This window comes from Lepisosteus platostomus, chromosome 1 (genome assembly GCF_059453375.1).
Source record: "Lepisosteus platostomus isolate fLepPlt1 chromosome 1, fLepPlt1.hap1, whole genome shotgun sequence".
Classification (NCBI taxonomy): domain Eukaryota; kingdom Metazoa; phylum Chordata; class Actinopteri; order Semionotiformes; family Lepisosteidae; genus Lepisosteus; species Lepisosteus platostomus.
This window is the reverse complement of record NC_142611.1, coordinates 20,236,051-20,251,440: the sequence shown is the minus strand read 5'-3', so window position 1 is coordinate 20,251,440 and position 15,390 is coordinate 20,236,051. Positions and strand designations below refer to the sequence as shown.

At 36.3% G+C, this 15,390-nt stretch overlaps 1 protein-coding gene across 4 annotated transcripts in view; it reads right to left on the bottom strand.

Annotated features, from left to right (window-relative positions):
- bnc2 (basonuclin zinc finger protein 2) overlaps nt 1-14,657 on the bottom strand; it is a 275,321-nt gene extending 260,664 nt beyond the window's left edge. Inside the window, exon 1 of one of the 4 annotated variants that reach the window (XM_088627016.1) lies at nt 13,905-14,657. In XM_088627016.1, the coding sequence (XP_088483142.1) occupies nt 13,905-13,907 (3 nt within the window). In that variant the 5' untranslated portion in view covers nt 13,908-14,657. Of the gene's footprint in view, nt 1-13,889 lie in introns of all 4 variants that reach the window. The other 3 variants (XM_088626984.1, XM_088626962.1, XM_088626973.1) reach the window with 3 other exon arrangements.
- Nucleotides 14,658-15,390: the final 733 nt, after the last annotated feature.

The following is a 15,390-nucleotide window of genomic DNA, read 5'->3' as shown; positions in this document are numbered from 1 at the left end:
ATACCCATTATCCACAGCCGGCTACAACGGCGAAGCAAGAAATAATTATTACCAAACAGCAAGGAATATTTCTTTCCCCGAGAAATGTAGCCAAAGTTGAACAGATCCCCAAAACAAAGTCACATCTGAACATTCCCATGTCATATGAAAAAAATAGCCATTTCTCCCTTGAGGCACAGTCCAAACAAAGGGGTATCAGTGGGACCCATTAAAAATTGTATCCGAGGGGTTAAGTATATTAGAAACAGATCAGCTGATGATCAGGGCCTCTTCAGACACAACACAAATTGTTCTAAACTGCGATGGGTTCATTTACAAGAGGAATGTCCCTATTCCACATAGCACTTATCACCAGTGGTTTATAGGAGTTGCTCAATACATGAGTATAAATTGTGGACACCAGTCTTGTTGTTCTGCCTCTTACATTTGGTGTATTGTGCAAAGAGTAAGACGAGAGTTCTGTGCCCCAGGAAACGCCACAAGCAAGCTCTGCAGAGCAAATACATAAATTAAAAAGAAAGAACGTGTGTACAGTCAGTGGTAAAGCAGAACGAACACCAAAATTAAGTTTCAAATCAAAGAAAGGAAAAAAAAACTTGTCAGATTTTAAAACAGAGTTTATAAGTTCATAAGTTTCAATGCGTGTTCAGTTTCAATGTGTCACACAAATTCAAATGTCAAACACCTTTCGTTCTTTATTTACTGCTTTACTGTCAAACACATCACATTTCAGAGATACTGTAAGCCCAGGTCCAATTGGCAATGCCAACAGTATCTTTTTATGGCCTGAAGCACAGCCAGAGAATAGGTCATTTTTGCCCAGTTTTGCTCCAAACCTCAGATGGACACGTATCCAGTATCACATGTGGGTTGTTCACAGTTGACATTTGGGCAAGTTTAAAACTTTTTAGTATTTTTTTATAATCATGAATCCAGATCCCAAACAGTGTTATGCTACACTAATAAAAATACGGCTAAAATCATTCTGTATGTCTAAAACAAGGACACATCAGAAAGACTGAAAAGTCAGCTTGCTAAGTCGGTCTGTGGTAGAGAATGGCATTTCAGCCCTGTATTCTAACTGAGCTGTATGTACTATTAGTACAGAGTGTATTAAAGTCTGAAAATGAGCAGTGGCCAGGCACACAGCAAGTGACAAGTTTGAAGGATGCGCTTAATCAAGGCCCTGTGAAATGGTCTCTGCTCTGATGCTGTACATTGTTCCTCTCTTTAGTGCCTCAATATATTTCGACAGGTAAACAATTAATGACCTCAGGACTCAGGTGACACATTACTACACTTACAAGGAAGATGACAGGATTCCTGATGCATAGCCATTTAATTCCATACAAATAGCAGGGAGACTACTGAAATATTGGCATGATTGTACTGCAAGGACTCTATCTAATCACCCTCAGCTCTCATCTGCATGTTCTGGTTTTACTGTACATTTTCAATGGGTTTACAGTTGCAGTTAATATTGTAGGTGCTGAAATTATGTTTAAGACCAATTTCTTTTTAGTTAACCTGCATTACAATTTAATATTAAACTAAAAAGTATGAAAATGCACAGACGTATAAATCATTAAATTTAACAAACAAAACCCAAAGTAATAATTTATAGAAATCTAAATTACACATATAATGTTATAATTAAAAAAATCAGAAAAAATATACAGCTTATCATAACTGAAGCTGTACACTTACAGTAAATGTAATCCTAAAATAAAAAATAAACAGAAATACCCTAGTATTTCTCTAGTGCTGGTAGAAAACATATACAGTATACAGTATGCACTTCAGATTGACTTACTTTCAGATAGGAACTTAAACCAGTTCATATACAGTATGGCACCACAAGTCAAGTCAAGCACCACTGCCAAGAGCCATGTCTCCAGAACACAACCAAATAAAAGAATCAATTCTCCAAAAGGAATTCAGACACACAAAAACAATTTTCACCTGTCCTGCACAAATTATTGCATAAAGAATGTTACCAGATGTAAAACAGAATAAATAGGCTATTTTCAAAATAATCAACTCAAGAGATTTTAAACATTTTCCATTTTTTTCTGTCACTGTCACAAATGTGAGTTGTCGGAAACTAACAAAAAAACTATTTTTTTAATGAAAGAGTTCAAACTACAACAGCAGAAACCCCAAAGCATTTTTTAAAGAAAATTTAACAGAATGCGCTGCTTTTGGACTTTTTTGTCTGTTGGCAGTCTGAATTTCTGAATCCAAACCAAGAAAGAAAGGCAAATATGAGTTTAGTTTTCTTAATCATCTGTATAAAAAAAAAAAGATCTGTTTAAGCATTCAAACATATTAGATATCAGCACAGCTCCAAAAGTTCTTTTTTTTTTCAGAGCTACAGTTAAAGTAAACTGTCAGCGAGTGAAGCTAACAGGCCTCAGAAAATACACTGAGAGCAGCCTGGCCTCTGGATGCCTATTAAAAACAGAATTCCAGCACTAACTGTTTGTGTTTGCAGTAAACTCCTACGAAGTGCTATTACAGCCAGACCTCAGCCTACCCCCACGACACTCTCGTCTCTGACCGCCGTGCACTATCAACATGTGGCACATGTCCTTGACGAACACAGGAGGGCTGCACCCCAGGAAATTTGCTGGTACAATAATGGTGTTCCCCATTTCTCTTTTGTGGTTGCCGGGATAGGAGCGAAGAATCTAATAACTGTGACAGTGGGCTTTTGGCTTTGTTCCTGCCTTCCCAGACAGCGAAGCTGTGCAGACACTAATGAAAGGTTAAATGAATAGGACAAACTGACAAGAGGTACAATAAAGGAGGGGGCTGCGGTAATCCACAGGCCCCTGAGGCCGAGCTCTTTGGGGCTCAGAGCCGAGCAAGGACAGACCCTTTCGCAGAGTCACAATATTTAAACCAGCTTGCCCTACAACAGAGTCTTTTTGTGTCTGAGTGCATGTCTGGCTTTCACAAACGAAAAGATACTGAAAAGAATTTCAGCATGGGGTTCTTTGATAAATGTTAAGGTCATCACAAGAAAGGGTGGAAGGGTGGGGTGGGGGTGGGGGGGTTTGCAAGTCTTGTCTTGTGTACTTTGGTACATGCGCCCTAGTGGAATGTAAAGTCACATGAAAGAAGCCTCTTAGAAACTTCTTTTTTTTTTATCAGCCGGCATGCTGTCCTGTCCCTTCCCTGCAGAATACCTGCCAGTGTTATCCGGCTCTGAAATAACTCGTCATGTCTTCTGCTCCTGGCGATAAATTTTCTCATTAAGGCTTCCCCGATCATTTTCAAAGAAGGGCAGGAAGCGGTGGGGGAAAGCAGAGTAAATCAAATCAATTGAAATGAAAGATCAAAATATATTAAGAAAAAACACCGTTCGATTTGAATTCTTCCTTACACATGCCGACCTGATTGTGACAAGTCTGTAAAACTGTTCTCTGGTAAAAATGCACAAAAAAGTCCCAGAACTACGCATAAAGAAACACGGGAATGTGCCTCAGCGGCTTTTGGCCCATTTAGACCTCTTGATTATTAAATGGAGTGGATTCTTGAGAAGATCACACAATCCTCCTAACACGTACTGTATGCTAAGGAAATGTACTGTATATTTTCACTTTATACTGTAGCAACCCCACATGGCTTCATTTTTTTCTATTAAAGCTGCACAAAGGAGGTTTCGAGTGTTTATTGATTTATCAAACTTGTCAATACTGCCATTACTTCGAACAGCTAGTTGTTTTTATTTAAAATATTGCTTTTTAATGCATATGACTATTATTTGTTGCATAATCATTTCAAAGCAAAAATACAGGCACATTCTAATGACTGTCTTACACAAAACCGCAATAAATTGGCAATTGAAAAAATTGATTAATTATATTACCAGTCACATGATTGTTACTGGGAATTCAATTCCATCTTGAAAGTTTACTTCAAGAGCCTAATCTAGCCAGTTTACAGTTCAAGTTTATGTCTGATTATGTACACATCACTATTTGTTTAAAACAAAAATACTTTTATTTATTTTATCCTTATTTTTCATTATATTTAGCTAACTCTTATTATTTAAAAATAAAATAGGGTGAAAAATACATTTGTCAGTGCTTGTGTATGTTCCTTCACGTATTTGACTTATAATGGCTGAGGAAAGCCCACTAATGCAACTAACATTTAGAGCCAGATGTAAAACATAAGGAAAACCAGTCATATTTTCCTTCAAGTGTAGCTAGTTTTTTACTTATTACACTAAGAAGTAAGAGCATGAAACATGCTGTTTGAATGAAGGAAACAAAGGCTAATTTTCAGAGCTACAGGTACATCCTCATTGTTTTTTCCTGTTGATCATGTGATTGCAAGCTGATCATAAAGTCTCACTGAAATAGAGTGTGTCTCTTAATCTATTGTCAAGATTAGTTTCTTAAAGAGCTTACATTATGTACCAATGTATAGTATTAGGACATACAAATGTAGCTCAAAGAATGCAATGTGTTATGTTTTTTTAAGTGTGAATATACGTCTTCAAAAACAACAAAACACTCCTGTTTTGTTTACTAGAACCATCCAATGACATGACATGACAGCACTGTGCTCTTCATAATCAACTAATACATTTACCCTTAAAATAATACAGCACACACCATAAAAACACAGTTCAGCTATTACATTCTTTTCAACCCTTCAGTGTCCTCCTTCAAGGTATTAGCAATTTTAATGAACTGTCATAATTCTGTGTTCATAAAGAACATTTTAAACTATTAAAATGAATAACAAAAAATATATTTCATTGTGATTTTTATTTTGCTGATAGAATTCTTTACCTTCAAACATACTTATTAACGTGACTACGTCTCTAAGTAAACAGTGACTGATTTTTTGTCTTGTGTGTGCTTTTTCCTTTTATCAACTAAACTGCTTCCAAAATAAGAAAGAATAGTATCATCACAGTGTTTTCAGAGTTTGTTTATACAGTTTACCACATGTGGATAACAATATTCTTCTTATACTAACTTTTCCTAAACAACTTTCTATGTCTGATGTGTAGTTTACCTACATTTAGTGAATGTAACTTCAGGAGCTACTACTTTTGTAAAGACAGGGATTTAGTACTGTTTTAGGTCCTGTAACCTCTTTAGCCATTAATGTCTGTGGTTTTGCTTTAAAAAAAATTAGCAAAAGATATTATAATTTATAACAGAAATACAAAAGGCAAGCATGAGATCCAAGACCTGTATGTTACACCACTTCAAAAAGTAATATTTTATATTTAATAAACAGACACTTAAGAGCAAGTATTGGACATATGGACAATACCGTAATTATGTAGCCTTTTGTTTTACTATAGAAAAGGTGTGAGGCCCTCAACTCTCTGAAACTAGGGCTCTGGCTAAGGGTTTAATTCAACTTGAACTTCTTGTGAAAGTGTTTCGTAAAACAATAAATAAATCAGTCACTGTTGTAAACCTATGACTTAACAAGGACCTCAACAGGGTCTATTAAGGGGTTTCCAGCTTTCTTTGAAAAAGAACATCACCCTTCAGTAATGTGAGTTTTCTTGAACAAAAAAAGCAATGCCTATTCAGAAATAGGTGCTCCAGAGTCTTTAAAAACAAAAAGTATATTAAGTGTAAAACCTTTATGAGATTTTAATATGGAAAAAAATTGACAAGTGTTTATTACTAAGATAAATAGTTTGCGTTTGTTGTATTTTAACAACTTCTACTGTTGTTTTCTTTGTTTAGGATACCTTACGTTCTTAGCTGGATGTCATAAAGGTGCAACCATTAACATTTATTCAATCTACTATACTTGTGCTTTGCATGGAAATGTTGTCTTCTGAACACTTTGCATCTGTCTAATAAGAATAACAGAGAGCTGAATATAGCTTGGTTGACATCATCTCTTCTACAAAGGGAAATTCTCTCACAAAATGTTCACATTACTGTACAGTCAGAGACCAACAACACCTGAGGCACACTGAAAATGGCAGAGAGGGTAACGGTATAAACAGTTTTTAAGTTTTTTGTCAAACTATTGTGTAAGTATTCAAAAAGAATGTGGATATATTTTGACATAATATATATTATTATAATGATAGAATATAACCCCTTGAGCTGCATTATCTTGAAAACGAGATGATCAGTAAACCTAGTAAGAAAAGAAGGCATCTTGGGGTCTTTTAATTTTCCCATCATTTGCTGGAGGTATTTCACTTTATACAAACATTTTACAGCATTAAGTATTTGAACATTTTATTTCCTATGCTACAAAATGAAACATGTAAATCTATCAACGGAGGTAACACAGGTAAGGAAATTTTAAAACTCATTAGCTGGTAGTGCAGTTAGCACTAGTGTAAAATAAAACTTTGTGAGGCTTCTTTATATACTGTACAGTGTAATATAATAAAGATTTTAGGAAAAAAATTAAGAAACCATTAATAGGTATTACCTTTCTTGAAGACCTCAAATTAAAACTTTTAATTCCACGCAAAAAAAAAATAAAGTCAAATACAGGAAAAGACCCAGCTTAACACAATGTTGCCTTCCTAAAACAGAAAACTCCACTGCCTTGAGCCTTTCGTACAGGATTGCAAAGTGGTTTGGTTATCCACTGGAGAAAAAGAGTGCGCAAACGATTAACTGAGAAAAGGAAAGGGGTGCCTGGGCTCCACATGATTTTCCCAGGTTTTCGGCATGTTCCACCCAGCATAACGTCGGGCAATTTATATTGGACAGCCTTGTGCTGGCTATAAAATACAAATTACAGAACATAACCCTATACCTCCCTACTGAATCATCCATTACAGACAAACTCCTGTTCTTTGCAATCGCTGCCGGTTCCTACGTCTTTCCAGTCGGTTTGAATTACTTTTTTCCCCCTTTAAAAGGACGAATTGCAGCTGAATTGGAGCTCCCACTCTCCCCAAGTCCGATCAGCTTAAAGCCACTGTTTGACACACTAAAGTGTTCATTTTACTGTGTGGAGCTTCATTATTTCTGAGAAAAAATAATCCCATGTCACACACCGGTATAATAAATAAAGAAAAGCTGCATATTTATTTCTTGAAAGATACATTAACTCAATCCAGATAACATTTTCTCTGAATTAAGTTTTATGGCCCTAAATAACAATTAACTGTCTTGGAAAACAAAACAAGGAATGGAAGGTAATTCAGTAGTAATCTTTGTGGAAACAACAGCACCCATTCTTTTGAAAAAGCAAAAGGTTTTTGAATGACATATTGATCTTAAAACATTAAAGAGCATAATACAGTTTAAGAGAATTAAACATTACAAAAGATGTTTTACACTCTAAAAACCAAAGACATCTTAAAAGGGCCTTGTAAATATTGGCAAGATCTTCTAATTGGTACCACATCCTAGCATCCTACTTTAGTAGCCTCTTCCTTAGTTCCAGAGCAATACAATCCTTTATCCTCTCGAGAAGTGAGCCTCTCAAGGTGCAAACTTCTCAGAAACACAAAGGTCGCTTCAGAAGAAGAGCTACTCAAGTCTTTCCACAGCGCATGCCGTCACATTCCGAGTTCTTCAACACCTGGAAGCACGTGAGTACTATTCAAATAATCAAACTATATCAACACTGAGTGACGGCATTAGAATTCCAGGAAATGGAATGTACCATAATAACATACAATGTTATTACTTCTTGCAAAGGGTTAAATTTAAATGTAAGTTATGTTTCTTTTATTTGTTTTACAGCTCTTCGAAAAAACAAAAATATGCATAACATAGGAATACTAGCAGGTACCTTATATGCTCCTTAAAATGACTAAACCGCTATCAGTTTAAACTACAGGCCTAGATATAAATCTCACATGCAGATACTAAACTTAGGATTTAAGAGACAAAATAAAGAACTATACAAACATCCCTAAAATATACTGTACAGTACCTCTGTATTCAATTTTTTGTCTTACTATAACAGGAAAATGTCCACTGTATCCAAATTTCTTAGTTGACGTCTGTTACATAAGTTACATAAGTGGTTTTAAGGGGTTCACTGTTTTTGATATTCTTTTCACTGTGTTGTTTATAAGTATAATTAATGTCCAGCTAATGTATATTGTTTTAAATCAAGTATGTCACCCACTGTGCTTTCTATTAAATTACAGTTTGCATTCCAATTTGTTTGAAGATTTCACAGCCTCTTTGTTTAATCATTATGTCTTAAGCTTTAGTTACAGTGTCCTTTTCAAAGACTTCATTTGAGCTTAAGAGGGGGAAAAAAAGTTCTGAAAATATTACCTTTTCTGCCACTGCCAAGAAACACTATCACTAACTCTGGTTTCAACAGATGCCTCAGTTATCTCTACACAGCTAAATGATATCCCTCTGTGATTCTCAATGCCCTGAAAATCAACCACAACTAAATTTTTGGTGTAAAAAAACACCAAACATGTTTAAATGTTTAAAATGAAAGTTTAAGGGACAGCATTTTCTGTTTTTTTGTGAATAAATTCACAGTAGGCATAGGATTGGCAATGCTCAAACAAACAACAACAATTAAAACATATTTTTACAGTTGGACTCCCCATCCCAACAATTATGAATAGCGCTATTTTCTTCATTGGGTCCTTTTCCTGAAAAATAACACCAGGTTGGAAAATGCTGTTTGCTTACTCTTTTAACACTATTGATTGTGCCAAGGCATCTTCCTGAATTTCACAAGAAAAATAATAGGAAAAAAAATCACAAAACTCTTCAACTCTTGTTATGGCAATAATTAAATTATTCGCACTTAATTACACAGTTTTTCACACACCACTTGAAAGGTTCCATTGTTTGGGTAGCAAAACCCATATTTTATTTGGGAAATAATTTTCACAAACAAGGAGCACACAAACTAATAACAATTAAAAAAGTCTGTTTTGAAAGGGAGAAAACGAATCACAAGCATTTCAGATGTCTGACTAGGAAACTTCTGGAACTTTCCACTTCTGGATTTGTTAAAAGATGGGGGAGTAATGTCCAACAGGACTCATAAATGAAACGAATCTGATGGCCTCTATCCTCAGGTGGTTTCATTTACAGCTTGGCAGCTTGCGGCTTTCCAAAGAAGTATCACTTGGATGGGCACAGAAAATGAATTTTCAAGAGGAGCTCCAGTCTCGGTGGGGTAGTGGGACATTAACATGGAGAATTTTGAAGAAGTCACCTAGGAAATGTTCTGCCTCTTCTTCATATAAACCTTTAATTTAAAACACTAAGTGTTTGTACAGTATTTATAAAAAAAAATATATATAATCATATGCTGTTTTTTAGGGACAAGGCTATTCTGCAAGCAGTTTGAAGACATCAACATCTGCCCACTGTGTTTCAGGAACACATACTGTACAACTTAAACGAACAGCAGACAGTGAAAAACTTAAAACTACTAAAAAAAAATTATATTGTAAAATCACATGCGATTATGAAAAAGATCTGACATGCCCTCCTGTACTTGTAAATCCGACTGCCAGAAGAAGAGATATTTCCATGAGGAACAAATGAGAATAACGTGGGCTGTATATACATACAGTATATTGCCACTCAAGGAAAGCCAACTGAAGCAAGTTCTACTTCAAAATATGTTTTTGATTATTGTAAATCATGCATCACGTAAGAGTCTGAAAATGCCTCTGCAATTCCTGTTTGTCCAAAAAAAATATACAATGCACAGGAAACTGCAAAGCTTCAGTGCTGCATCAGATTGAACACCTACCGAACCAAATTGTTTCAAAACCTATGCAAGTCAATACATCACCTCTTGCCATGTTGCCATGACACTGTCTTCTGAAATGCCTTGTTAAGGCAGGTCTAAATAGTTTGCCAATGGCAGTGTTGGCTATAATCTGTTCTCATGGATGAACTATCGTTACAATAGCAATCCAAGAAGGATACAGCAGAAGAGGCCAGGCTCAAGCAAAGATCACAACAAAGCAAGCATACAACTGCAGTTCATCTTCTTGTGCATATAACCTTTCCATATGCGTCACAAGAGCTCAGCAGATGGTGTGCTCTTCTTGTATGGTCTCAAAGGCAAAGTGCTGCAACAAGCATGACTACATTTCAGGCTGTAACTTCTGTCACAAAATAAACCATTGTTCTATGAAAATGAACGGTTTAATTTGGATTCTTACATTTATACACTTGTGTGTTTAATTAGTCCATGGATTGAAAGATTGGCATAGTTTTGTAATGCCATTTTTGTTTTCTGTTTAATTATGTTTTCTGCTAAACTGACTCAAAAACCAAAGCCTTACACAACCAAGAAAAATGAAATACTGAACTAATAGGAGAAATGCCAAATTTAAATTATATATTTATCATCTATTAATAAGGACCTTTCTGATAAAGGATGGATGATTATTCTTTAGGGTAGTACTAAGGTGTATGTAGTAGTTACTTTTTACCTTGCAAAAAAAAACTAAACACTTTGTAAATGTTACTTCTGTTGATTGCTTTTGTCATTTTGCTGTTGAGGTTCCTCAACAAAGACCAATATCTGCCTCATTATAAAAGGAAAATATGCTGGGGTATGTCTTAAAATGAATTTGGTTTTTAACAGAAAACATGGCTGCCTTGTATCTGACGTGAATATGTAACAATGAAATGAAAATTAAGTATTTTCTTACAGCACTCATGTAGTAAACAAAATACTGATCTGACAGACAGAAAAATGTGCACACTTAAATATATACAGTATGTTTAGATACAGTATATACTTAATAAATACATGTGGTGCTACTATCCTGAGTCAAGGCTTGAACCTGACCTTTCTGATCTGTCTTAGACAAGACTGTTTTAAACCCCGGCACTGAAAGACCCAAACAACAGTAAGAAAAGAACGAACAGAAAAGGCCAGTGTCCAATTTCTTTTCCAACAGCTGTATTATCCAACTTAAGTTGCTCTGTTAATTTAGCTCCCACAAGGACTAACTTGGAAGGTAAAAAAAATACTAGAAAAGATCAATTTGCTGGGAGAGATCAAATGAGAAAACTGTGGGGACAACATGGGGTCAGGGAGTGAAGAACTAAGCAGACCTGTTCTTCATTAAGACTGGCTCTCTTGGGGCCGTCACAGGCTACCTGTCCATGGGCTTATTGAACCGTCTAACCATCATCTACTTTCCAATTCTTCAGAGCCCCAGTGAATCACAGCCTACTGCTGACAAGCTAGCCTGGGACTCAGCCTACAACATGAAAGTGCTCCCCCGCCCCCCCCTCTCCACCCACACCCCCTTCCCTTGTCTAAATCTGGGCTGATTTCTGAAAAAGACGACACCGTGTTGACTTGTGACATGGCAAGATGAAATGCGAAGGTCTGGGCTAGTCTAGAAGCTGCACAGATAAAAGTAATCAAATGACACTCCTGGAATGCAAATTGGCATTCTTGACTGCAGCACTTACACAACCATGAAACATCTCTGACAGGAACCAAGATTAGGACAAAATATTATGTAAAGCGCTGAACTCATAAACTCTGACTGGAGCAGTCATACTGGAGAGTACAAGCGCTTTTAAAAGGAGGGAGCTGTGATCTTTTTTTCCTTCTTTTATTTCCTTAACAAGCTTAAATCTGTTACTCCTGCATGAAAACTTTTTTTTCCCCGTTCCGAGCCTGTTATATGCATCAATGAAAAAAGGCAGAAAGTCGTGTAATGCTGATTTTCGAACATGATTCTTAGTTGGCACTCTTTTGAAGGTATGTATTTAAAAAATGGCAAAAACAGCTGTTAGTTTCACAACCAAACAGAATAAATACTGTGCTCTTGTTTTCTTGAAGACCACAAGTCTGTGAAGACATAAAGCTGCACATTTTCTTTTCATTGAAATGATTAAGTAAATGCAATTTTCATATCTGTGTGGCTTCATGCAGTACTTGAATGTTGTACTCACTCCACAGTGTAAACACTTCTGAACAATGTAAATTATTAATCTACAATTTATTTATGAAAATCACATTCTTTCAATATGAAATTTATCTTAATTACTGCATGGTGGATTGTATTTATAATTCAATCAAAGCTGAATGAACTATGGTGAAACCTCTATTGCTGTTACTTTGTTCACTTTAATCTTTTTATTGATTTGGTTTATACAACACAAGGCGCTTAAGCAGCTTATTGACAGTTTTTTTTTAAACATCAGCACTCAGCCAATATTGGACTATAATATAAAGTACATTGTTATTATTTATGATTTGGTCCAGGTTAACTTTTGTTTTCAACTTGTATCAAAGCTTGTTTTTGGTTTCATCACTGAATTTAAGAAAAACTGCCATCCTGGTTTAAAATCTTAATAAACGCATTGTAACAGTAGAACAACCTGACTTTGGGGCCACCCTGCTTATGTACAACTACTTATTTATTCAAATGTATTATTCCCACTCAATACGCTTACACTTAAGCTACTGCCTTCAAACAGCATTTATCGCTATCTTTAGTGTAAATATGTCTTACTGTATTGTCTGGTTTGTCTTATTGGATTGTTGTCCGATTTTTAAATAAAGAATAAAAGTGTTCAATTGTTTCAACAAATTAATACACGCCTGTTACAAAGCATCATTATTTTAAAAAAAGGCTTTTTAACACAACTGCAATGCGAAAACCCTTTTTCGTGCCGACGACATCGATCGTTTCATGCCCTTTTGCTGAGACGAGTAATACATTTCCCCTGTTAAAAATGCTAAGCACACTTTTATTTAAAACAAAAACATTTCGCTGTTTACATCCACTAAAGGTTGCGCATTCTTTCAAAAGGAATCTTCGAAAAGTGTCACCAGAGGGGAAAAAGCACGGCAACGCTAACAGAAACGCGAAGACAAGTTCTTCGGTGCTGTTTCGGGTGTAGTTTCGTCACACGTAATAATAAGCGGAGCAATTAAACTGGTGAAGTCTTAAACAGGTACAGGCCAAAAGACAAATTTTCGTGGCCCAGACCTAGTCTTGTAACTTATTTTTGAAAGTCTCGGGAAAATGAATATCCACTGCAAAGCTGTTGTATCATGCACAGTACCAGCACACCTTCTCCAGTATTTGTAAAGCACTGTGAGCTTTCTTAAAGTTGCCTGCTTTTGACAGTTCACCGTGCGTCTTTCCTAACTTGAACAAGACCAGGTATTGCTGTTAAAATGATATCTTTGTACTGCGTCATGCCCGTAATGTCTTCACTACAGCCGAAAACCGACTTATCGATCGATAGCCGTGAATAGCACTACACGTTACTATTACGCCCACAATTAAAGAATAGCAAACGATAGAACAAAACGCTCACTTAAAACTGTCTAATGCGTGGCGATAAAACATTCACCCTGTTACACTTTCTTGTGCTCAGCATTATTCTTGTTAATAATAATAAATACATTTCATTAGTCTTCATACATTTTTAATGAAATGGACATGCTTTTTGGGTCTGCGCTAGTACTAGAAAAGGCTGGTTTGGCGGTTACATTTTAACTTTTGAAGTTGCACAGTATATAAACTTAGCTATAGGAAAAATAAACAGACGTGATATTTTTTTTATTCTGTCAGCATAAAACAAATATTGAGCGCTTTATAAAATGTGAGATAACAAACAAGGAACTAGAGGAATATGAATAATATCAAGGAAAACCAAGTTTGTTTAATGAAATTCTATAAAATAAAATAATGAAAGACACAATGGGCGAATGGATCCTGTGAAAGTTTTTTTTAAAGTAAAATCTGATACAGAACAAAATAACAATGCCACCTAAGCGTCCCTATACTTATTAGTATTTGCTTCATCGACTCTGCAGGACAAGTACAAACATACCAGGCCAAGCTATTCAAGAAAGTTTTCAAAAAAGTTTGCCATGCATAGAGCTGTGTATGGAGTAACACGAAATTGAATGAATTTTTGATACAGCAAGAGGCATACCGTTTACATATTTACCATTTCTGCATGTTGTCTCTGGAAGAGCCCAGGTCCTGTAGCTTTTAAACTTGACGTCCTGAAAAGTATGATTTCGCCCTCAAGTGGGGAATTTCTTTTCTCCCCACTTTCAGTCTCTGAGGAAATCGAGAAGTCTGAAGGTGTCCTCCTGGGTAGTGCTGCTGAGATGCAGCCGTATTAATTGTTTTATGACTTTAAAAGAAGGAAGCAACGCGTCTTCTTTTACACCCGGTTCTGCACGGAATTCTCGCCTGCTGCTGCGCGCAAGACGACGTTCCTCGTGAAGCACCGCAGTTCTCAGTATTAGAACACACTATTGTCCCCTTTCCAAAACCTGGAACACAAATTGCAGAAGGAAATCGCTGACTGTTATTGGCTCTCCTCTCCAGGAACAGTAATAAGTTATCCCAGTAAACCTCTGCGCTTGTCTGGGGGAAAAAAATAGACCGTCTCTCTCGCTCTCTGGTGTTCCTCCTCGGTCGCGTTTAAGTGCTTAGTCTGCTGAAGGCAGTCAATCGCTGCTGACTGGGAAACAGAAGATTCAGTTGATTTCTGGAAGTTCGGCGCATTCGGAATTAGACGAGATGCTTACAGATTTGATTTTCGTCTGTCGTGTCGAGTAGCTTTTCCTCTGGAGTGTAATCTGAGTGATTTTTAGGCTGGATTTTAGCCGTCACGGTGTTGTGTAGGGGTAAAGAGTCACATCTGTGTGTGACACTGAGCCAACTAAACTAAAACCCTGCCCTGCAGACATGTAGACCGTACACCACTTATTAGTACTTACACAGCACTTAGTTTACTTTCATTGCAGGGACAGGGGTGCTGTTTCGACGTACTGTAAAAACATGATATTTCAATGCATGTTTCTAGTGGAGGAAGACAGTCATGTACTGTATGGCAATCTACTTAACAGTTTGAATTATAAGTAAAGATTTTTCTTTTTACAAAAGACAATCCTGTAGACCTTAGGTACTGTATAAGCGAATTGCGAGCATAGTACAGTAGCTGCACGTCTTGTCCCGGCTAGTCTCTTATGGAACGAACACTATAGACTAAGGTTTATGAAGTTTAGCGTGTCATACAAGATTGAACATCAGTATTTCGTTGCTGAAAAGAACGAAATGTATACGATTAAACCAAAAATGAATTATTGTGCCTAGGTAGATTAATGCATACCCCTAAAAAAATCCATGCTTCACATCAAACTATGATGTTGCAGATGATCATTTGAAAGTTCTAAAGTAAGACCTGCAAAGAAATCATACTGTTATAAAGAATTTAAGGCTACCAACACTCAACACAAATCATATTTATGCTGTATTTACATTTATACAGTAAAATATCTACAGGGTATATATGTATTGTACAATCATACATCACCAACGAGGGTGTATAAAACAATTCATTTTAAAGATGAAAGTAAATTAGGGTACTAGTCATTCATCCACGGGATTACAGGAGACTGCACTCAGTGAGCACAAGGCAT